The 24,656-nt window shown below is 36.3% G+C and overlaps 1 protein-coding gene and 1 long non-coding RNA gene across 9 annotated transcripts; one reads left to right on the top strand and one right to left on the bottom strand.

Moving 5' to 3' along the window:
* Window positions 1-9,591: 9,591 nt before the first annotated feature.
* On the bottom strand, window positions 9,592-10,098 carry LOC113304117 (protein FAR1-RELATED SEQUENCE 5-like). The gene has a single exon (XM_026553183.1). It carries the CDS (start codon window positions 10,096-10,098, stop codon window positions 9,592-9,594), a length of 507 nt encoding a protein of 168 aa, XP_026408968.1.
* A 9,826-nt stretch (window positions 10,099-19,924) lies between these two features.
* LOC113304195 lies at window positions 19,925-23,598 on the top strand. 8 transcript variants are annotated; one of them, XR_003338077.1, is made up of 6 exons: window positions 19,925-20,344; window positions 20,538-20,765; window positions 20,998-21,427; window positions 22,060-22,184; window positions 22,290-23,065; window positions 23,280-23,598. It is a non-coding gene; the product is annotated as an uncharacterized LOC113304195 (long non-coding RNA). The 8 variants fall into 8 exon arrangements; XR_003338073.1 differs by having other exon boundaries at window positions 20,992-21,427; XR_003338075.1 differs by having other exon boundaries at window positions 20,538-20,899.
* Window positions 23,599-24,656: the final 1,058 nt, after the last annotated feature.

The following is a 24,656-nucleotide window of genomic DNA, read 5'->3' as shown; positions in this document are numbered from 1 at the left end:
GCGTATGGGTACGTGTACTTAGGTACTTAGGAGATAAAGTAGAAATAGCCTTTCCAAGTGATAGATGAGTTTTAGTCTCCACTAGGGCTGAACATGGTGTCGGTTAACCGTTGGAAACCGACCGAACCAGACCAATAAGTAAGAAACCGAACCAAACCATGTAGATTTGAATTGGTTTGGTAAAAAAAGTTGAAAAACCGACATTACTGGTTTGGTTTTGGTTTGACCTGAAAACCGAACCAAAAACCATTGGGGAACCAATTAATTTTTAAACTTAGTTTCTACCGTCGATTTAAAAGTATTAGATTCTACCCATTGATTCAGAGGATAAATAGAAACCCTAAATCTAATATTTCATTACGATACTCTCCCTCTTTCTCTTTCTCCTTCTCTCAGCCGCCTCCCTTCTCCACCCCCAACAACAGCTGCTGCTACTCGACTTTTTTCTTCCCGTCTTCCTTCTTTTTTATTTGTCAATAACTAAATTAAGATATATTATATATCTTCTTTTGATCTCTAGAATTAGAGTAAGCTTACACTATTCTTGATTCTTTTTTTTGTCTGTATATTTGTGTAAACCAATACTATCGGCAACTACGATTTTTTTATCTGTAAATTTGTGTATTTTTTTTTGGTTTGACATAATTATTGGTTAACCAAAAACCACTGGGACAAACCGAAACCAACTGGAACCATTTGGAAACCGAACCAATGGTTAATGGATTGGTTTGGTTTAGATTTTTAGAAACCAATAATATTGGTTTCGGTTTTGGTTTGGCTAGAAACCGAACCAAAACCGACCATGAACAGCCCTAGTCTCCACATACCTTTTGGTGATGAAATTCCACAAGCTCTTCCTTAGTAGTTCTTCGTCTTCGATTGATGAACGCCGTGAAGTCTAATGCTCAACTAAACAATCACTATAAGTAGACTAAAAAGCAAGACTTATAGTTTTGATCACTAACATTGACAAATAAGCTTGGGATATCAACACTTGCGAGTTTGATCGAGCAGTGATCTAACACTATTCACACGGAAACTGAGTTTCCGTATCATGTAGGGAAGGGATAAAAGGGAACCATAGTTGAGCTGGCTTGTGACATGTATCTCTTTCCTTTATTTGAGGGATAGGGAAGAGAAGCCCTGCACCATAGTGCTTGGCCTTATAGATTCAGTGGCATTTCGTTCAACTTTGATGGAAATTCTCTGTTTTGTACATGCCCATGTAAATAAATGAATCACTGGTGTTAAAATGTTTTCTTTTGAATGGAAAATATAGAAATAAAGGATTTGTATAGTTCCAATTACAGTTTGCCGGCACTTAATGAATTATTAGAAAACAACACTTGGACTGATTGTGTGTCTAGATGGGTGTCAATATGCAATAGAAACTAGTCCTCAGAATTATGGCCTATAATTATTTGTGTGCTTGATCAATCTGTATGTTTTGTATGAATTGGTTCCACTATCATTATTTGTGTGCTTGATCAATGTGTATGTGTGCTTGATCAATCTGTATGTTTTGCAAATGACGAGTAGAAAGTAGCAAGTATACCTTGTGAGCATGCTATAACTTATCTTGTAAAAAAAATATCAGAAAAGGTTGACATGTATTAGGAAATAATATATGAGAGTCTATATTTAGGAGATATGCACATTAAGTTGTGAGAGTTATATTAGGAAAGTGTTCTATGTTTAGAGTTTGATCTTAGTTAGGAAAGTATCTTGAGTGGTCGTCAAGTTTGTGAACAATATAAATAGGCTATTAAGCCATGAGAATTAATATACCGAATTATTATCAATGTAGATGTTTAATGCTTCCGCGTTTATGCTCTCCTCTCTCTTGCTCGATCCTTAACATGGTATCAGAGCAAGGTGAGAGGAAGAGAGGAGATGAAGAAAGGTTTAAGAAAAGTTAGAAGAGTTTTTCCGTTTAGGGTTAAAAAAAAAAAAAAAAAACGGCGCAAAGTTCTAATGATAATTAAACTGGTGTTTGGTTTTGCTTAAAAAGACGTAAGGTATGTTGCTGCTCCCAAACCCGTTGCCCGTCAAGCCATGTTGCTGTTTTTCAAAGGAAGGAAGATGCTGTCATGAAAGCTAGGTTACTGTTCGTAACTTGTTGGATTGGAGAACAAGTTTTGGTCGCTGTTAGATTTGTCAAAAGCAGTGATGCAGTGAGGATGGATGCCGTAATAGGATCTGCTGCCAGTTGTTTTTCTTGGAAGATTGGCGGTTGATCGATGAATCTGAGTTCCAGTTTGGTTAGAGTACGGAGCAACAAAGAAGAATTGGTGAGTTCGTGTTGGCTGTCGAGAGTTGACTGCCAGTTTCTTGTCACGGGTGAACACGAGAACAGAGATGTAGAAGACTCGCTGTTGAATGCGGATTAGAGTTGATTAATGATGAAGATGGAGAATACTCAAGTGTGGATACTGGTTGTTGTTCGGACGTGGAAAAGTCTGTGGATCAAGATGATAACTTGGGTGGAAAACGTTGCTGCTGATAATGGTGAAGAACGATCAATGATTAATCATGCTGCCGTTAATGGTGGTTATCAACGGACAGATGGGTGTAGGTTTTAGAGGTTCTTACGATGGCATCAATCCAGCAATGACGATGACCGGAGATGAAGTTTGTTGCCTTTGGCAGTGATAATGAGGTGATGTTGTGCCTCGGTGATTGCCGGTGATCACAGCGGTTTTGGTGATGATGCTGAGAAGAACAAGGAAGAGTTTATGGGTCTTACTGCATAGAAGGGGAATCTAAGTGGTTGTTGTGATGGTGAAAGTTACGGAACAGAGTTATGATGTTGGGGTTTCACGACCTAGAACAAGTACTTGCTTACCGTAAAAAAAAAATAAAAAAAATGATGCTGATGTCGGTGCTCTAGGTTTCGTGGGTTCGGACATGAGAACGCAAGATGAAGATGGGATTAAAAAGAGATTTTTTCATGAGAAGAAGATATAGAAGTTACGTGTGTTGCTGGGTTTAAGGTATTAGTTGATTTTACCACCTAAGTAGTGTACGTGTGAAACTTGGTTTCTTCTGAAACCATACTAGAGAAACTCACGGTGTTGGTTTCTTCTGAAACCATTGGGTAAGAAGGTGCTGGATCGAAGCTAGAGCAGGTGGTCTTCATGGACAAGACGATGAGTTTGTGGTTGCTGTGGTAACACAGGCGTTGTTGGTGATTGATGGAGTTACTGTCAGGGTCCAGGGAAGTTGTTGGTGTGGTTTGAACGCAAAGAAGTTGTTGCTGCCATGATTGAAGATGGTGTTGCTGAGTGCTGTTGATCGGTAATGGAGTGCTAGAGCTTTAGGGTTTCACAACCCTAAGATCAGGTAAGAACCGGCGTAAAAAAAAAAAAAAAAAAAGGGAAGTGTTATTGGAGGATTGTTACAGAGGTTAACAGTTACAGGAGAACTGTTACAGGTGAACAGAAGTGTGACAAAAGAATGTCACAGTTAAGTGTTACTGATGAATTGCTACAGAAGCGTAACAGAAGAAAATTGTGACAGTTTTGTGGCAGAGGTATTGCAGAACGCCGTTAAACATGTTGGAAGAAGTGAAGTGTGGTTGAAGAGTTTGTGGCAGAAATTTGGAGATCCTACAAAGTGTGGCAGACTTTGTAAAGACGACAGGATTGTGAGAGAATCTTGAAGAACAAAGAAGTGTGAAGGTTTCGCAAGAAGTGCGTGACTGGAACAAGAGAGAAGAAGAAACAACATTCATGTTGTGAAAAAGAAAAAAAAAACAATCACCAAGAGGTGATGAGAAAAAGAACAACAATAGTAGGTTAAAATCCAATGAGTTGTCGAGAGAGTACACAAAGTATTCTATCGAAGAAACCAAGAAACCAAGAGTACAAGAAGTATTCTACCGAAGAAATGATTGGGACCGTAATGTCCTTAAACTTCCGAAGAGGACCGTAATGTCCTAAAACTATGATTGGGACCGTAATGTCCTAAAACTTCCGAAGGGGACCGTAATGTCCTAAAACTTCCGAAGGGGACCGAGAGTACACAAAGTATTCTATCGAAGAAACCAAGAAACCAAGAGTACAAGAAGTATTCTACCGAAGAAATGATTGGGACCGTAATGTCCTTAAACTTCCGAAGAGGACCGTAATGTCCTAAAACTATGATTGGGACCGTAATGTCCTAAAACTTCCGAAGGGGACCGTAATGTCCTAAAACTTCCGAAGGGGACCGAAATGTCCTTAAACTTGCATTGGGACCAAAATGTCCTTAAACTACGAAGAGGACCGAAATGTCCTAAAAACTACGAAGATGGGACCGTAATGTCCTTAAACTACGAAGGGGACCGAAATGTCCTTAAACTATGAAGGGGATCGAAACGTCCTTAAACTACGGTCTGAAGATTTTTTTTCGCAAAAGCGTTGAAAAAAGAAGAAGAAAGAAGAAAACCGAAGTTAAATTTCTTTGGTCCAAGATGGGCATTCGTGATCTACATGCTCCATCTTGAGGGAGAGTATTAGGAAATAATATATGAGAGTCTATATTTAGGAGATATGCACATTAAGTTGTGAGAGTTATATTAGGAAAGTGTTCTATGTTTAGAGTTTGATCTTAGTTAGGAAAGTATCTTGAGTGGTCGTCAAGTTTGTGAACAATATAAATAGGCTATTAAGCCATGAGAATTAATATACCGAATTATTATCAATGTAGATGTTTAATGCTTCCGCGTTTATGCTCTCCTCTCTCTTGCTCGATCCTTAACAACATGTAAGTCATGTTCATTTTGTATTTTTTTTTTGTAGCATGTGGTAACTGTTTTCAAACTCTTTAGACAAGACAAATAAGTATATATAAATTCATAATGACCGAAACTCGGTTGCGTCATTGTGGTTTCCACTCTTTATAGGCACATCCTGGTGCAAGGAGGAAAGGGGTTTAACTCTCTATGCTTTTTTTTTTTTATCTTTTTTTCTTTCTTCCTTAAAAATGAATATTCCACTATTTATCCTCCGGATGTCGACATATTGAATTTCCTGATGTGTACACATCGGGTTATCTCACAATTTTTTGTTTGGGATGTAACCAAAATTGAAGAAACGTAAATCATGACATGACTCTTTCTTAAATTTAAATTGGGTATAATGTTTTCCACAAATCTAATGATGAGATACACAAAATAATATAACTCGCCTTGGGAAGCTTATTTGACACAGAAAGACTAAATTTCTTGTGAATGGTGAGTAGCAGGTGTACCTTATGAGCATGATATGACTCATTTTGTAAAAAAATATACCAGAAAAGGTTGAAAGGTAAATCATGTTTTTCCTTTCATGTTTATTTTGTATTGTTTTCCAGGGCAGGTGGTAACCGTTTTCAAACCCTTTAGACAATACAAATGAGTATATATAAGTTCGTAATGACCGAAAGTCAGTTGCAACATTGTGGTTTCGATTCTTTAGAGGCACATCCTATTGCAAGGAGGAAAGAGTTTCGAGTACAAAAACAAAAAGTAATATAACTCGCCTTGGGAAGCTGATTTGACACAAATTCGGTGTATCTTTTGAGAATGTTGAATAACAGATATACCTTGTGAGCACGCTATGACTCATCTTGTAAAAATAAATTCTAGAAAAGGTTGAAAGGTAAGTCATGTTTTGTCTTTCAAGTTTATTTTATTCTCTTCCACGACAAGTAATAACCATTTTCAAACCCTTTAGACAGTACCAATAAGTATATATAAGTTCATAATAATGAAAATTTGCTTGCGGCATTGTGGTTTCCACTCTTTAGAGACACATCTTAGTGCAAGGAGAGAAGGGGTGCGAATGTCTACTATTTATCTTTCATTTTTTTTCTTTCCTTAAAAAGGAATATTCCACTATTTATGCTCCAGATGTCCACGTATTGAATTTCCTGATGTGTACGATCAGGAAATCACATATTTTTTTTGGGGGTGTAACCAAAATTGAGTCTTAAATTTAAGTAGGGTATAATGTTTTCCTCAAATCTAATGATGCTATAACTCGCCTTGGGAAGTTGATTTGACACAGATTCGGTGCAATTTTTGTAATGGCGAGTAGCAGGTATACCTTGTGAGCATGCTGTGACTCATATTGTAAAAGAAAAATATTGGGCATGTGCTAGTAGTTTTCAAACCCTTTAGACAGTGCATATAATGATATATAAGTTCTTAATGACTGAAAGTCAGTTGCGGCATTACGGTTACCACTCTTTAGAGGCATATCGTAGTGCAATGAGGAAAGGGGTTTGAATCTCTACGCTTTATCTTTTTTTCTTTCTTCCTTAAAAAGGAATATTCCACTATTTATCTTCCAGGTGTCCACATATTGAATTTCCTGATGTGTATACATCGGTTGATCTCACAATTTTTCTTTTTGGGGCGTAAGCAAAATTGAGTAAACGTAAAGCACGACATGACTCTTTTTTAAATTTATATTGGGTATATATAATGTTTTCCTCAAATCTAATGATGAGGTACACAAAATAACATAACTCGCCTTGGGAAGTTTATTTGACTCAGAAAGACTAAATTTCTTGCAAATGACGAGTACCAGGTATACCTTGTGAGCACCATATGATTCATATTGTAAAAAAATATACCAGAAAAGGTTGAAAGGTAAGTCATGTTTATCTTTCATGTTTGTTTTGTATTTTTTTTTGCTGGCCAGGTGGTAACACTTTCAGACCCTTTAGATAGTACAAATAAGTATATATAAGTTCATAATGACCGAAAGTCGGTTGCGGCATTGTGGTATCCACTCTTTGGTGGCACATCCTAGTGCAATGATCAAAGAATTCTGATTTCTACAGTTTTATCTTTTATTTTTTTTCCCACCTTAAAAAGGAATATCCCACTATTTATGCTCCGATGTCCACATATTAATTTTCCTGAGGTGTACGCATCGGGTGATCACACAATTTTTTGATTTTTTAATTGGGGGAGTAACCAAAGTTGGGAAAACGTAAAGCACGAGCTGACTCGTTTTTAAATTTAAATAAGGTATAATTTTTTCCGCAAATCTAATGATGAGCTACAAAAACCAAAAAATAACATAACTCGCCTTGGGAAGCTGATTTGACATAGATATGGTGCATTTTATGCGAATGACGAGTAGTAAGTACACCGTGTGAGCACGCTATAACTCATCGTGTAAAAAAAAAGCCTGAACAGGTTGAAAGGTAAGTGATGTTTTGTCTTTCATGTTTATTTTGATTTTTTTTTTTGCAGGGCAGCTGGTAACCATTTTCAAACTCTTTAGACAATACAAATAAGCATATATAATTTCTCAATGAGCGAAAGTCGGTTGCGGCGTTGTTGTTTCCAATCTTTAGAGACACATCCTAATGCTAGTAGGAAAGGGGTTCGAAGGAATATTCCACTATTTATGCTCCGGATGTCCGCATACTGAATTTCCTGATTGTACACATCGGGTGATCACACTATTTTTTGTTTGAGGCGTAACCAAAATTGAGGAAACATAAAGCACGACATATTTATTTCTTAAATTTAAATAGAATATAATGTTTTCCTCAAATCTAATGATGAGGTACCAAAACAAAAAATAATATAACTCGCCTTGGGATGCTTATTTGACACATACACAGTGTATTCCTTGTGAATGGCGAGTAGCATGTATACCTTGTGAGCACGCTATGACTCATCTTGTGACAAAAAAACATACCAGAAAAGGTTGAAAGGTAAGCCATGTTTTATCTTTCATGATTATTCTTTTTTGCAGGGCAGGTGGTAACCGTATTCAAACTCTTTAGACAATACAAACAAGTATATATACAAGTTCATAATGACCGAAAATCGGTTGCGACATTGTGGTTTCCACTGTTTGGAGGCATATCCTAGTACAAGGAGGAAAGGGTTTCGATTCCGTAAGATTTATCCTGATGTGTACATATCGTGTGATCACACAATTTTTTGTGTGGGGCATAAGAAAAACTGAGGAAACGTAAAGCACGACATGACTCTTTCTTAAATTTTAATTAGGGTATAATATTTTCCTGAAATTTATGATGTACAAAAACAAAAGAGTAATATAACTCGTCTTGGGAAGCTGATTTGACACAGATGCAGTGCATTTTTTTGGGAATGACGAGTAACAAGTATACCTTTTGAGCACACTATGACTCATCTTGTAAAAAAAATACCAGAAAAGGTTGAAAGGTAAGTCATGTATTGTCTTTCATGTTTATTTTGTATTTTTTTTGCAGGACAGGTGGTAACCGTTTTCAAACCCATTAGACAGAACAAATAAGTATATATAAATTCATAATCACGAAAATCGGTTGTGGCATTTTGATTTACACTCTTTGGAGGCACATCCTAGTGCAAGAAGAAAAGGGGTTCAATTCCGTAGGATTTATCTTTTACTTTTTTTTCTTAAAAAGGAATATATTCCACTATTTATACTACGGATGTCCACGTATTCAATTTCTTGATGTGTACACATCTGGTGATCACATAATTTTTTGTTTGGGGCATAACCAAAATTGAGGAAACGTAAAGCACGAAATGACTCTTTCTTAAATTTAATTAGGGTATAATGTTTTTCTGAAATTTAATGATGAGGTACAAAAACAAAAAAGTAATATAACTCGCCTTGGAAAGCTGATTTCATGCAGATGCAGTGTATTTTTTGCGAATGACAAGTAACAAGTGTACCTTGTGAGCACGCTATGACTCATCTTGTAAAAAAAAATACAAGAAATGAAAGATAAATCATGTTTTGTCTTTCATATTTATTTTGTATATATTTTCCAGGGCAGGTGGTAACTGTTTTCAAACTCTTTAAATAGTATAAATAAGTATATATAAGTATATATAAGTTCATAATGACCGAAAATTAATTGTGGCATTGTGGTTTCCGCTCTTTGGAGGCACATCCTAGTGCAAGGATGCAAGGAGTTCGAATATCTACTATTTATCTTTTTTCTTTTCATTTTTTTCCCTAGAAAGGAATATTGCATTATTTATGCTACAAATGTCCATATATTGAATTTGCTGACGTGTACACATCGGGTGATCACATAATTTTTTGTTTGGGGTGTAATCACAAAGTTGGGAAAAACGTAAAGCACGGTCTGACTCGTTCTTAAATTTAAATAGGGTATAATGTTTTCCTAAAATCTCATGATGACATACAAAAACAAATAATAATAAAACTCTCCTTGCAAAGCTGATTTGACACAGATACAGGGCATTTATTGATTGCGAGTAGCATATATACATTATGAGCACGGTATGAATCATCTTGTAAAAGAAAAATACCAGAAAAGGTAAGTCATGTTTTGTCTTTCATTTAGTGGAATCATCTTAGCAGGTGGGCGAACTATATGCCATCCGCGAACGTGCATCAACCAAAACAAATTTGCTGCCCTCCCTACTTCATCAACTTGTATTGCATAATAGAAACTGAAGTCCTCAATTGTTCTTTTCCATAAGTAGTCAAGCAAGGCTTCTGCATCTCCAACATCTAATAAAGATTTCCTAACCGTCCTCAAATGATTGTAAACATCCTAGGAGTGAATGTAGTATTTTCATTATGCCCGAATAATGATGCAATCTTACCAACTAGGAGCCTATTTTTTGTTAAATGCCTCAACCAAGCTTTTAGCTTCACTCGACATATACTTGTTTGACCTCATGAGAACTCTCTTTTTAGGAGAGACCATAACATGATTGTGTTCATCCACAAATGCATTTGTATACCATATCTTACGTTTTATATCCATAGCTATATACATCATAACTTTACAATCTGTTCTCATGGTGGAAGTGTTCTTTTTCATCTTCACAACCTCCTGCTCGACTTCATCATCGTCAAAACTATTTGAATCATCATAATTAGGATCTTTACCGTAGACACCTTCACAACCAAAAACAAATATAACTCTACTTATACCTCCCCTATTCGCACTGGCATATGATGATCTCTTACGTGTAGAAAATCCCTTGCTTCTCCCATATTCTTTGTAGAATAAATCAGCTGTTTCAATAGAAGAAAATTCCAAACCAACTCCTGGTTTGGGATCTTTGGATGACATATCATTACAACCAGTTTCATTATTTTCAGTAGTAGTTTCCATTCCTCTGTTGAGTAGACAAAGAATAGTGTAATTAGTACAATCGAAAAACAAAGAAATCAAAGTTCTGATTTTATATTTATAGGATGATAAATCATAAAGCTACGTATGATAAGAGATCTGTTATACATAATCACGTTAGAATTCTCATGATTCAGTGAGTTGAAAAGAATAGCATACAATAAGCTAGAAACAACTATTTCCACTATGATAATAAAACATCTAGCATTGATTTAATAAATCCCTACAAAACAATCACGTTCTGTATAGAATCCACTAAAACGCTAGGCTAAATATTTACTGAATCAAATTCTAAAGAAGAAAAGAGAATTATTAATATCATCATTACCTTTGATGAATGAGATTTAGAAAGGATATCGGGTGTGAATCAGTTCTTCGTATTATACATCTAGAAGAAGGATAAAAAAATATTTGTTCATATTTTTCACATAGAGTGGGAAAGAAGAACCGGAAAGCATCTGAAGAGAAAGAAGAGGGAAAGACGAAGGAACACACGTGAATAGAAAACAAAATCATCGAAAAATATTAGAAAATAAAATAAAAAATTAGCCGGAAATTTAATCGGGTCGTTAATATCCATCAACTAGTTTGTTTAATCTATGATATCTCTGTGGTTCATGTATTGGAATTGGACAGCTGAGATACACTGTTAGATATTGTAGAAAAGGACCATGTCAACGGATCCGTTCTCTATTATAAAAATCAAAAAGTAATAATAAAAAATCCGATGTCCACATATCACACGTACGTATAGGATAAAATCCGATATTTCCGTAAAAAACTAGGGCATATATGTCGGTTGACCGGCCATGGTCACATTTTTAGAAGAATTTTCAAATTGGTCACATTTTCGGGAGAAATGCACATTTCATTCATAGTTTTAGGCAAGTTCCCAAAAAAACAAAATCTAGTTATGGCTTCTTTTGTCTAGTTCCAGTAGCCTAAAAAAATAACAATCAGTCCTCAGAAATGGTTATTGTTCATGGACGGCCGGAATCCAAAAAGATACGCTCACATGACAGCTTGGTTTTACTTGTCTCCTTTACATCTAGTGGAGCAACAAATTGCATCAAGGAAGAAAAAGTAAAGGGCACTGAACTGAACTTAATTAGCGGGACGCGATTATAGGTGGAACATGCATTTTCGAGAGGCGAATCTGCGGCTCCTCCGTGTATAAAAAGTTAGGTGGAACATGCATTTGCTAAATTAATATTTAGGTGAAGCATGCATGCAGAATGAATTCTTTCCTCCTATAAGGGCAGTGGCATGCAAGGGAGTTCATAAACCAAAGAGAGGCGAAACTAAAAATGGTACTACTAGTAGGTTGTAAACAAGATGTTTTTTCTCGTATGAATGACTTTATATTTTCGAGATTCTAGTTTTGTACACCAGACCTTGTTCAATCTCTATTCATCATAAATTAATTTCTGCGGAGCTGTATAGCCTGTATTATAAGTTTTCCATTTGAGTGGAACACACGATCGGGCTTCCTCAACGCTACTATTAGTTCAATCATTATTCCAGGTATCTATTTAATTCATTTTCTTACATCTGATCTTTCCCCGTGGGTAATTACGAAGTCTATTTTAGTTAGGCTTTTCATATTTAATCTTTCCCTCCCTTTATTACCAAGTCCTAATGGCCAATCTATGAATTTGTATTAATGTCAGATCTCAAGAGTAGGCTGCGTTGCTTTGGGATGTTGGTGAAAACTAAAACCTGGCGAGGAATAATAACTTGAAGATACAATGCCTATTTTTAGCAATGTTTAACATTAACCTCATCCCTAGAACAAATCGTATTTTTGCCTTGGGGAAACAAGGTTCGAATAAATGCATTTCGGTACCGTCCGGGACCAGATTCACAAAGACAATCAAGTAAGTATGTATTTCGACTATGGAGACGTTTGATCACCTGATGCTACACTGTGAATATACCTTCCAGCTTTGGGATTACTTTATAAAATCTCTGCATGTATCATGGCCTATTCCTGGTATTGTCGAACATCTCTTTGAAGCTTGGGCCTGGAATGTGCTGCAAGGTAGATGTAAACGCATTTGGAACCTACTTCCCTATGCTATTATTTGGAATATTTAGAAGGAAAGGAATAGTAGGGTGTTTGGCGGCAGGTATAAAGAAGTTTTTGAAATCATTGTTCGTGTTAAGCAAACTATGGTGTTATGGAGTTGCGACGCTGATACTTTCAAGTTCTTAGATAGTAGCCAAATTTTGCATAATTGGGAACTTTCATTGCATATGTAATTTTTTACTGAAAACGGAGGGTGATGCTCTAGTTCTATTTTATGTTGTTGTAGTGCCTCTGGCCATTTTTTCTTAATATAAACTTTTCTTCTTTGAAAAAAAGAAAAGAAAAAGTAAGTATGTATTTGTTGAGTAATTAGTAACAACTTTATAAGAACATTATTTATGGGAGCATACATATTCTTTTTTACAGCGATCCACCTTTCACACAACTCTTTTTCGTTTTTATGCTTTGATTCCAGGCATTTATAGATGCTTGGAAAGATACGTGCAAAGCAAGTGGGACATCCATAATGGTGATTCCGAAAGTCAGACACTATATCATTTAAAGGAAATTTATAGGGGCTTGTTGTAATCAGTTGTTGGTACAGTTAGAAAAGTAAACTCTCTAATCATCCCATTTGAACGGGGCACCATTTGTTCCCCTCACTGCCATGAAAGGGATGAACTTCTTTATTCTTTAGCAATGGAAAAAAATCACTGTGCGTATCACTTAACTTAAAGGCGTCAATGGATGTACCGAAAGTATCATAATCTGTCAATATTCACACCTGAAATATCAAATATTTTTCAAAAGCGTGTTGGATTGGATACCAAGTTTTTTTTTTGTCCGAAAATGTGACTGGTTGTATACAATTTTGGATGCAGAAAAGCACTAGTCCATATCCCAACGTTTCCCATTCACACCCTTAACTTGATATGATATGACAACCTTAACTTGACATGACATAACACGCTTGAATTCAATAATACCATGTTTTCATCCACACTATATGGTATATAATTGGAATTTGGAGGTAACCTCAATTTGATGTGGTAAAACGAGGTAATCTCAATTTGGAGGTATCCACACTATATGGTATATGTTAATCTTTAATACTATTATTAAAGCTACAACTTTAAGAAAATACGACTTTAAGCTAAAACGAGGAATCTTAAAAAAACCAACAAGCTATTACAAAAGGTCGTATCTAGATGATTTTGATAGATTTAGATAAAGTCGATTAACAGGACAGCTTGACTATATAGACAAGACGAGTAAGAAAAGGCGAAAATGTTAGATGTACCACTTATTTATACACCACTTGTTTATGTGTTGTAAAGGTAGTGATCGTAGCATTTACTCCACACGGAGGGTACAGAATTCACCATTCCGAAGAATTCCAAGGGGCTTAAACTTCAAATAGGTTTATCTAGCTGATATCATGAGTAACAGTTTCTCTGCCTCAATATTAGATGGTTCTACTTCTTTTTATAAACAGTTCTCAACTGATTTCTTAAATTAATTCTTCTGTCACTTGGCCTCGGGGTTGCCTAAAATATGGATTGAAAATTTTAAAATCGGGAACTGTTTGACAGATTGGTAGGGGGAAAAGCATTGTACGAATCTCTTATTTGGGTGCCTCTTGATCCACCAGTAAACCCTTTGTTCAAACTTCTATTGTCCTTGATCCTCCTAGTCTTGCTAGTATAAAGCTCTCCTTATGGACGAAGGAAATACCAAAACAACTCTCTTCTTTGAGTGCTAGTCAAAGACAATATTGTGTGAGGTCAAAGTATAGTGATGACGCGATGCAGTACTAGTAGTACCATCGAGCCAACACAAAGAAATGAAATTGCTAGTCCACTCAGACTCGCACTCGTATTGAATGATACGAAAGAAGCACCTTCAACGAAACACCTTAAAAGTTAAACATCACACGGTTCAGTGCAGTGCCCACGTTTTACAATGTTGTTTATAAACACCGGATTTTCTCTCTCATTTGTCATCAACCCAACTGTAGGGGTAAAATATTGCAAATCAAATAACTATGCGTAGCAATGATATTATAAAAGAGCGAACTGCTTTCGCTCATAACAAATTTCAGATGACGGAATGAATGACGTCAGGAAGTCACGAGTAATGTGTGAAAGCTGTGCGAAGTTCAAGAGCACGTGCGAGAAGGACCAATATAAACGTGCGATAACATCGCACGTCAAATCCGAAAATATGGGCTTTATTAGCGGTCCCCCACTATGTAAACTCCTATATATAGGACCAACCACCATTGTATTAAGGGAGAGAACTTTTGGAGAGTTGAGATAGAACTTTAGGAGAGAGAAAGTTATTTGCTTCCCAAGTTAGGGTTTTATTATACCTCTTTGTATTGATTTCTAAACTTAATAAAATTCTTCTAAGTTTTCTTCATAATGATTTCATAATTTGTTCTATAGATTATCAAAGGGGTGTGGTTGTAGGATTTCCCGCAACTACATTTTGGCGCTAGAATAAATTTTAATAGATTTTTAATGTTCTTTAAGAAAAGTTGTTTTCAGGAAAAATTTGTGGTTGTTTTTGGCTAAAGTTTCACTAGTTTACATCTTTGGACCTGTTTCGAAACCTGAAGTTTTCATCTTAGAAAGAAGATTTTGTTGATTTAAATCTGTAAGAAAAGTGTTATTTCAGGAACAGGTTAACTAAGGAAGCCTGTACACAAAAGGGGAACAAATTGATGGGAAAAACAAAGCAAACCAACATGCATATGCAGCAGGAAACAAGCGAATCATCAAGAGTGATAAAGACTATCATAGCAAAAAAGGGAAGCAGGCGTTTACAGTGCAATATGATAACAAAATCAGGTGGTAGCGTCGTTGATTTTCATGCAGGAATTACTGGACAAATCCACAAACGTGATTATGAAGGAAGGAAGATCTTAACTGTTGAGAAGATTTCTCCCCTACAGGAATGGTAAAAATAGAATATTGCATTCGAAGCAGATGACATACCATTGGAAAGCTGGGGGGGAACTGATCTATTGGTGATAACCATACCTGTGTGAAGGGTAGAGAAAGATAAAGATGCGAAGGATTCAAATGAATGGGCGATCGAAAGAACTTTGATAGATACCGGGAGCTCAGTAGACATCTTGTTTTATCTCACATTCAAGAACATGGTATATGAAAACACAGACTTAATGACATCTTCATACAACATCCATGGTTTCAACAAAGCCACAACCAAACCAAAAGGAGAGGTAACTATAAATATGACGCCAGGAGAAATAGAAAAACAGGTAACATTGTGCATGGTGGATGTGGATTCACCGTACAACATGCTATTTGGAAGACCATGGGTGCACGGGATAAAAGGTGTAGCATCAACTTTGCATCAATGTATACGTTTCCCAATACCAAGTGGAATAGGCGAAATTGGAGGCGACACAGAAAGAGCGAAAGCCTGTAACCAATTAGATGTTAAGAACTACGAAAGGAGAGCAAGGAAGCGAAAGGATAGGTGGAGAAAGGAAAAGCAATTAAATAAAGAAGAAGAAATCAGAGTATACATGGTGCGAGCGGAAGAAGGCAAAGGAATACCGAGCGAAATCCTTGATGAAGAAAACGCACCAGTAAAGGAAATCAAAGAGCCATCCCCGTTAGGTGAACCAAAGGCAAACTTTATTGCAGCTGAACCAACTAAATAAGTAAATATATGAACTGAAGAGGAGCCTAAGATAATAAGGATAGGAAACGGAATGGGAACAGAAGAGGAAGAAAAAACAATTAACCTTCTGAGAAAATATAGCGATGTCTTCGCATGGGACATGGATGAAATGCCAGGTATAGATTCTGATGTCGCATGTCACAGGTTAGATATCAGGAAGGACATGTGACCATTTAAGTAAAGAATAAAGAAGATAGCAACAACATATCATCCGCAAATAGAAGCTGAGTTGCACAAGATGTTAGACGCAGGAATAATCCGACCAGCCAAGTATCCAGAATGGATAGCAAACATGGTAGTGGTGCCATGAAAGAACAATGGGATACAGATCTGTATCGATTTCAATGACCTTAACAAAGCTTGTCCAAAGGACTGTTTTCCATTACCAGATATACCATAGATGATAAAGGCAACATCAGGGAATACCATATTGTCACTAATGGATGGGTAAAGGACACAATCAAATACCATTGGCAAAAGAGGACCACGAACACATGGCTTTCTTCGCACCAAGAAGATTATACTGTTACACCAGAATGCCTTTTGGTTTAAAAAATGCAGGTGCTACATATCATAGGATGGTGGAAAAGATATTCACGAAGTGGATTCACAAGACTTTAGAGGTGTACGTGGACGATATGCTAGTATAGAGTAAAAAGGCTGAATACCATATAAACCACTTGGAAGAAATATTTGAGCAGATGCAGCAATACAAAATGAAGATAAATCCTGCGAAATGCATCTTTGAAGTGGCGTCAAGGAAATTCCTAGGATATATCGTATAAAAGGAAAGAATACAGGTAGATCCGGAGAAGGTGCAAGCAGTTCGCGATATGCCAACACCAACGACGTTGAAGGATGTACAGAAGTTGAATGGGTTATTAGCTTCATTGGGACGATTTATCTCACGCTCTTCGGACAAATTCAAGCAATTCTTCAACATTCTAAAGAAGGGAGCCAAATTCGAATGGAAAAATGAATGCGAAAAGGCGCTACAACGCATAAAGGATTACTTAATGAATTTGTCTGTTTTGCAGAAAGATGAACTAGGGGGAAGAATTATTACTATACTTAGATTCAGTACCGCATGCATTAAGTGCAGTACTACTTCGCTTAGATGGAGGAGTTGAAAATCCAATTTCTTACATAAGCAAAACATACAATGCAATAGAGAAAAACTATGCGAAGATCGAAAGGCTCATCCTCTCACTAGTATATGCAACTCAAAAGCTTGCACGTACTTTCAGACCCATAATATCAGAGTCCTGACTAAAGTACCAATCTAATTTGTGATGAAGAACTCGAAAATATATGGAAGAATAAAAAGGTGGAATGCGCAAGTGGGGCAATTCGAAGTCAAGTATGAGATTTTATCCTTGCCAAAATCACAAGTGATTGCGGATTTCTTAGCAGAGTTCCCATTGGAGGAAGATGAGAGTTTAGAACATATGATAGAGGTAGACGAAGATAAGGGAAACCCTCAAAATATGTTAAGAGAGAAAAACTCAAAAAGGTGGGAAATACTAGTAGATGGATCTGTAAATGGAGAAGGAAATGGTATAAGAATAGTGATTATCTCACCCTTAGGAGCGAGAATGGGCATATTTAATCATACTGGAATTCACATCCACCAACAACGAAACAGAGTATGAAGGAGTAATACATGCGTTACGGTTGGCAATAGAAATGGAACTAGACGATGTCAGAATAACTAGTGACTCATAATTGGTGATCAACCAAATATTATGGATATACATCACGAATGAACCATCATTACCGAAATATAAACTGCTCGCGGAGGAGCTATCCGCAAAAATAAAGAACATAGAATGGAGACACATATGCAGAAAAGACAATAAATTCACAGACGCTCTAGCATTCCTCGTATCAATGCTGGTGGACCCCACCGATCGGTACATAAAGATTACAACACTTTGTTTCCCATCAATCAAAAAGGAAGAAGAGGCAGACATAATGATGGTGGAGAGCGAAGAAGGAGAAAAGAATAACAACGAAGAAGATCATTCCTACTTGGAGAAGGGAGAAGTACCAAGGAACATATTGGAAGCACACAAGTTAAAAAGTCGTGCGACAAACTACGAATTAAGAGAAGGTGTCCTTTATCGTTAATCATTCCTCGGGCCCTCCCTCAGATGCTTCACATGAAAAGAAGGAATGAAAATACTAAGGGAAATAAACTATGGAGATGCGGGAAACCACAGCAGGGGAAGATCATTGGCGTATAAAACAAAAATGAAAGGGTATTATTGGCCTTATATGCATGTGGATGCGAAAGAAGTGTCTAGGCGATGTGAAGAATGTCAAAGACATGGAAAAAGAATACATGCACCAGGAGCGAACTTAAATTCATCAACAAGTGTTTGGCCATTCGTGAAGTGGGGGTTAGACATCGTGGGTACATTCATACCAGGGTCAGGCCAGAAAGGATACCTAATTTTCGCAACAGATTACTTCATAAAATGGTCAGAGTTTAAACAAGTTCAACATATACGTGATAAGGACATTTTCATCTTCATATTTGAGAATTTCATTTGCAGATTTGAAATCCCTGTACAATTGGTGTCTGATAATGGGAAGCAATTCAAGGGCGAGAATATAGAAATGCTGTTAAATGCCTTCAAAATCCAGATTAGAAAATCAACTCCATTATATCCGCAGAGTAATGGACAAGCAGAGGCAACTAACAAGACACTCGCGTATATACTGAAGAAGTTGGAAGGGCACAATAAAGGATGGTGCGAACAGGTCCACAATGTCTTATGGGAGTATCGAACAACACGAAGAGAAGCAACAGGAATGTCACTGTTCTGTTTAACATATGGAGTAGAAGCTGTATTGCCAACCGAAGTCATCATACCAACAACAAAGAAAGAAGCTTGGGAAAAGATTCTAAATACAGACTTGATACTGGCAAAGTTAGATGACTTGGAGGAAAACAGAGAAATTGCTTTACAACACATGGAAAATTACCACAAAAGACTGGCAAGAGAATACAACAAACGTGTCAAACAAAGGTAATTTCAACCAGGAGAGATGGTGTTAAGAGAAATACCATCTTATCAAAAGGGAGGAGACGAAAAACTGGAGAAGAAATAGGATGGACCGTACATAATAAAGAGAATTGTGGGAAATGGAGCGTACGAGTTAATGGACAAGGATGGAAAGAACACAGGGAGAAAACTTGATCATCCATGGAACATAATGTATCTCAAAAAGTATTATCCATAGAGCATATAGAAAACTAACGTGTGCGAAATAAAAAACGGATGATGCAAAATGTACAAGCGAAGAGATGAATAAAAAGAAAGTTTCTTCTTCTCCGAAATAATGATACATAAAAGTTTACCATAAGAAGAACGAGGCAACAATCAGACCTCATAAATAAGACCTCAATAGGAGGCAATACAATCTAAAACTTCTAATTAGGGAGGCTAGGCATCCAATTGTGGCGTGCACCCTAGTTCGCACATGTGCAAGAGGCAATAAAGATAAGCCCTATCGCAAGTCATAATTGGGAAAACCTAGTAATGCATGGCTCGGGAGAAATACATACCAAACCTGGAGCCTGAGTTATGGATACTTGGGGCGTAACAAAAGCCTATCCAGTAGAGACTCATTTGTTGAAAAACTAAGGTACTAAGTTCTCTATGGTTTAAGAAGGATTACTAGAGTTTGGAATAGCCATTATTATGATTACACATAGCTATGTCAAATATTTTCATCTTAAAAAGTTTTTAGACTTATTTGTTTTAATTTTAAAGTGATTTGGAAGATGATGGTTGCGGTATTAATCTTTATAGTTTTATATATTGTAATATTTTATGGCACTACACCGTATCCTGGTTTTTGCAACGCCATAATGTTCAAGGTCACAATAAGATACCGTTGCTTCATTTAAAAATTTAATCATAATAACTGAGCATAATTTATGCACCGTTGATATAGGTTGAGATCCTAGGGTTATTATAAATCGCGTATTTTCATGGGTTTTTCTACAATTAATATTGTCCTTTTATTTAAAAAAATATCTCAGATATTTTGCAAACTCGTCTTCGGTCTCTTATCTTCCTCCTAAACTCACTTCCTCAAATCTCACAGATTCAACCTCAAATCTCACAAACTAAATACCCATCTCAAAATCAAAACCCGTGTATCATCAGATCTAAAAGAGAACCCCTCTTTTGTAACCCTGGATTTAACCCAAAGCAAACATTCATCTCATTTCAGCTCGTCGTTTTCCACATGAAGGAGATTGATATCCTTCATATCCATACAACTCACATCACCGAATCAAGCATGATTTCAAAACCTAATCCTAAGCGCATCGTTGAATCAAAACCAATCTCAGAATCAGAATTTTATATCCCCCAATTTTGTAACCCTGGAATTCTTTTCTCCTAAATCAAAGCAAACCCTCGTCTCATATTCGACAGAGTTGAGAGTACAAGAAGAAGATTTCACCAGGTATAAACCCTAGTCTTTTTACTTGATTGATTTCACCATGTATAAACCCTAGTATTTTTACTTGTTTTTGTTATCATAGCCTGATTTTGTGAATAACGTCTTTTCTTAGGTAGTATTTTGTAAAGATTTTGCAGTTTTTCTTTCCGTTTACTATTTGACGGAGTTTTAAAGCATGGATTTCTTTTGATTTCAGTTTTGTGGTTTTGATGGGTTTGATAAGGAAGGTGGTGCTGTTGTTGCATAGAGTTGATGGTGTGGGTGATTTTGTTGGTGGTAGCAGGTGTTGGTGGTGTTGTTTTTGCTACAGAATTTGGGATTTAATTTGTGGTGGTGCATTTGTTTGTGATGAATCCCTTGGTTTTTTTATGAGAATGGGTGGTGTTGGAGGTAGAAATTGGTGGACATCCGACTGAAATCAGTGGTTGGTAATTTTTGCTTGTAGTTGTAGTTAGTGGTGTATTTGTTTAACTTTTATAAGTATTTATGAATTCACCGGATCCTGTTTGGATAACAAAGATATTCGGTGCTCATCAGTTTGAGATTGTTCAACCATTGGTATAATAGACCATCTTTCCTTTAAATGAACTTCAAAAAGAAATTTTAAGGACGATACTCATTAACTTGTCCACCATTTATTGTATTACTAGTTTCAGGTTTTTGGTGTATGATGCCGGCACCAAATACCATAACATGCCTTTGAAGGTGATGGTGCTGGTAAGGAATTGTATGCATATGGAGGAGGTGGCGACTGTGATGGTGGGTGGGTACTTGTAAAGGTTTGTAGGTGGACGAGATTTTGATGGTTGAGGTGTGGATTTGTTTAGGGTGTAGTGGAGCCGGTGATAGTAAAGGTAGCAGTGGTGACTTATGGTAGTATGGGGCGGGTACTTGTGATGGTGGCGGCAGTGACTTGTAGTAGTAGTATAGTGTATGCCCTTCTTGCTTACAGCTTATGGAGATTAAGGCATGCCCACGATGCTAAATACCTATGAGTTTTATCCACTCAAAAGAATACTTTTATCACTTTCTCTTTTAAGGTTTCATGTACGCAGACTTTGTGAAGTCAAAGCCACCAAATAAATGGTGAGCAACGGGATCCTAATTTCCTTATTTGATTTTTATAGTCAAGGGTACTGCAAAAAAAGTTGCCTAGTCCTTGATATCTGCAGTTGGTATTTTTCTTATAATTCAGTAAGTAACAAGTAATAATAATAACTTGTGCATTCTCTTTTGACATTTTTCTCCCCCTCTCTCAAATAGTTAGGAACAACTATCTATATACTATTATCTTATGCCAGACATCCTAGGTATTCGAGACAGTGCACATGATATCTACTCGCAATGTACTGCACTCCTTTGAGGATTGTTTCTTTCACGTCTGTTTCATGGATCTTCGCATATTGAAACCTGAATGAGTATTTTTCTTATTATATCACTTGTCGCATATAATTAATGAGTCAGTAAGTCACTAATAGCAATAATAAGTGCATTCTCTTTTGACGTTTTACTCCCACTCTTGCAAATAGTTAGTAGCAGTTATTCTATGTACTACTGCCTCATGTCAGACTTCCTAAGTATACAAGACAGCTTACATGATATCAACTCGCAGAATGAACTGCAGTCCTTCAAAGATTATTTCTTTCATCTCTCATGGATCTTTGCTATTTGAACCCAATAAATTAACTGTCTTACTTGCTTCTGCTATCTTTTTCTAGACTGTTCATGAGGGGTGTATCTACCAGTTGAAACTGTTCGGTTACAAAGACTATCTAGATAATCCACCACCGTTAGGTTTCAAACAAGGATAAACATGAACCATGTAAACCAAGAAACTGGAATGGTATGTAATGTGGCTTCCTATATATCTTGTTCTTCCTTTGAAATCTCAAGTGTTTGCCTGAGGTGGTTTGTTTCTTATTCATTATTATCAATGTATCCACACCAGGTGAAGCCTAGACTGTTCCCCATACTTTCAGATTGGCAGAGAGACTGCACCATGGAGGATGTATTGACCCAGTTGAAGAAAGAAATGGCGTCTCCCCAGAACTGTAAGCTTTCAAAACCTCTTGGAGGTAAAGTTACCCTATTTCCTCTTTACTTTATATGGCACGTAACTTGTCAGAAGTTTTTCTAGAAGATCTAACAGGCCGATAATATCCTTTCTTGCATTAACCCGGTGGTCAGGTTAGTCAAAATAATGAGGAAGGTAATGACTATCTTGTTTGTTAGTACTCGAACTTTTTTTAGTTGCATTTTTTTTTTTTTAATAATGTGAACATGTGACGGTAAATCAGCTCAGCTGTTCTTTATTATAATGCTATATATATTAAATTTCATATAGCTTCCTTCAATTAATTCGATACCCTCGGATGCAGAGTATCCATTGACCTTGGGGTATAGGAACTTATATATATTAAATTTCATATAAGTTCTAACAATTTTTAGGCTATTCCTATGTTCCTGGACAAGCAGTGCGTCACCATGGTAGCCGTTATGGTGCCAAGGCAACATGTTTGCATAAATTTATGAAAAAACTTAAAATTTATTTGCTTTATTTCTTCTCATTCTCTTTTCCTGCATTAATTTCAGCACATGTTTAAGATGGAGCAGGAAGAGTACAGCGAGGAAAAAATTAACTGGAGCAACATTGAGTTCATTGACAAACAAAATGGCCTGGATTTGACTGAAAAGTTACTTTTCCTTTATATTAACAATTCCTAGGTGGGCGTCTCAGAACTGAAAATCCATCTTAACTTTTATGACCGTGCTTCTTTTTTCCTGACGTTATGTGAAAATTCTCCTTGTGGTTGGCGTGTTCACCTAATACCACATGTACCAGTTGCTTCAATATTTTTTGTAATATTCTTCTATTTGCTGGATCAATGATTATATGCTAGTTATCCTCTTACCTTATACTAGTGTACTTATTTTGCAGAAACAGAACAAAAATTCTGGTTGAGAAGGTTTCAAATATGTAGTTTGTGAATCTAGTAATGTTAAGGATAAGTCGGTTCATTACATCCTTCATGTCCATTGTGCCAAGTGCTTAAAAAGAATGAGGTTTGGTATTAATGAATCCCTGCTGTAATACCTTGTTCAGAATGGAATTTCATTGTGTAAATTCAAACTAAGTTCATAATTTTGTAAAAGTTGCATGGATGAATAATGTTGTAAGGATGAGTGATATTCTTATCAGGTCAGGGTTTAAGATTATTTGTAATTCTAAAATTTCGTAATATGTAACTTTTTTTTAATTCTGGTAATATATTTTGCAACATATATATATGTTGCTTTAATTATTTTATAAGTTGCATTAAGTCTAATTAAAGCAACGGTGAAACAACGTTCCAACCATTGCTTTAACTAAAGCAACGTTTGTAGACGTATAATTTGTCATGACGTGTAAGCAACATACATAAGCGTTGCTTAAATTCATAGCAACGAAAATAAAAGTGGTAAATTGGGCATTTTGCTGTAGTGTGGGATATGTGTGTTTACGTCCGTGAACTGTTATTGTCCCATATATGTTGTCAAAAGTTAGCTCTTTCGTATGTCGATATGCAAATATTGATACAAGATCAATGAACTCTTGACAAAAACAAAAGTTAAGCCTATATTGTCAATTTTTGATGGAAGATACGTTAAAATCTTTTGTTTATAAAGATTATATCTATTATAAATCATTATGCAAATAGTGATGAAAGATAGAATGAATCTTTGTATATTCCGCAGTATTGATCTTTCCCTGATCCATATTTTGTGTATACTGCAATACTCCATAAGTTTTTTCTTGTATTGAGTATATGAACGATTAGGTTAATCATTCCTTTATGGTTAACTTAGTCGTAGCTCCGTAAGTTCTCTTATGTCGAGCATTTCAAATTAAATTGATCACTTTTGTGTTTAATTTGATTGTGTATTCCGATTGAATTAATCATGGGTTTACTCTTGGTTAGTTTAATTAAGAATTTTTGGATACAGAAAATCATTTCCTTAGGGTCTTTTGGTGTCCAATAAAATCCTTATTTTCTCGTAAAAAGTAAGGTCTCTTGTTGTTCTTTCGTGAATGACATCAAATGGGGGAGAGTTCTTTTGAACTTGCGCTTAATTTTCATATCTTTGTGGGGAGTGCGTCTGTTGAATTTTTAGGGGTTATCTTGTATCTTTATAAACTTCTTGATGAAAGCATTTAGCTTCGGGTATATGATTGCATCTAAATAAGTTGGTATGTACTTTTCACTACACTAAATTCCTGGATTAGTAACATGAATTCGTAACGGCTTTTGGGCCATTACAAATTTCCCGTTAAAAA

Source organism: Papaver somniferum, chromosome 8 (assembly GCF_003573695.1).
Source record: "Papaver somniferum cultivar HN1 chromosome 8, ASM357369v1, whole genome shotgun sequence".
NCBI classification, from domain to species: Eukaryota; Viridiplantae; Streptophyta; class Magnoliopsida; order Ranunculales; family Papaveraceae; genus Papaver; species Papaver somniferum.
This window is presented reverse-complemented; position numbering and strand designations above follow the sequence as displayed.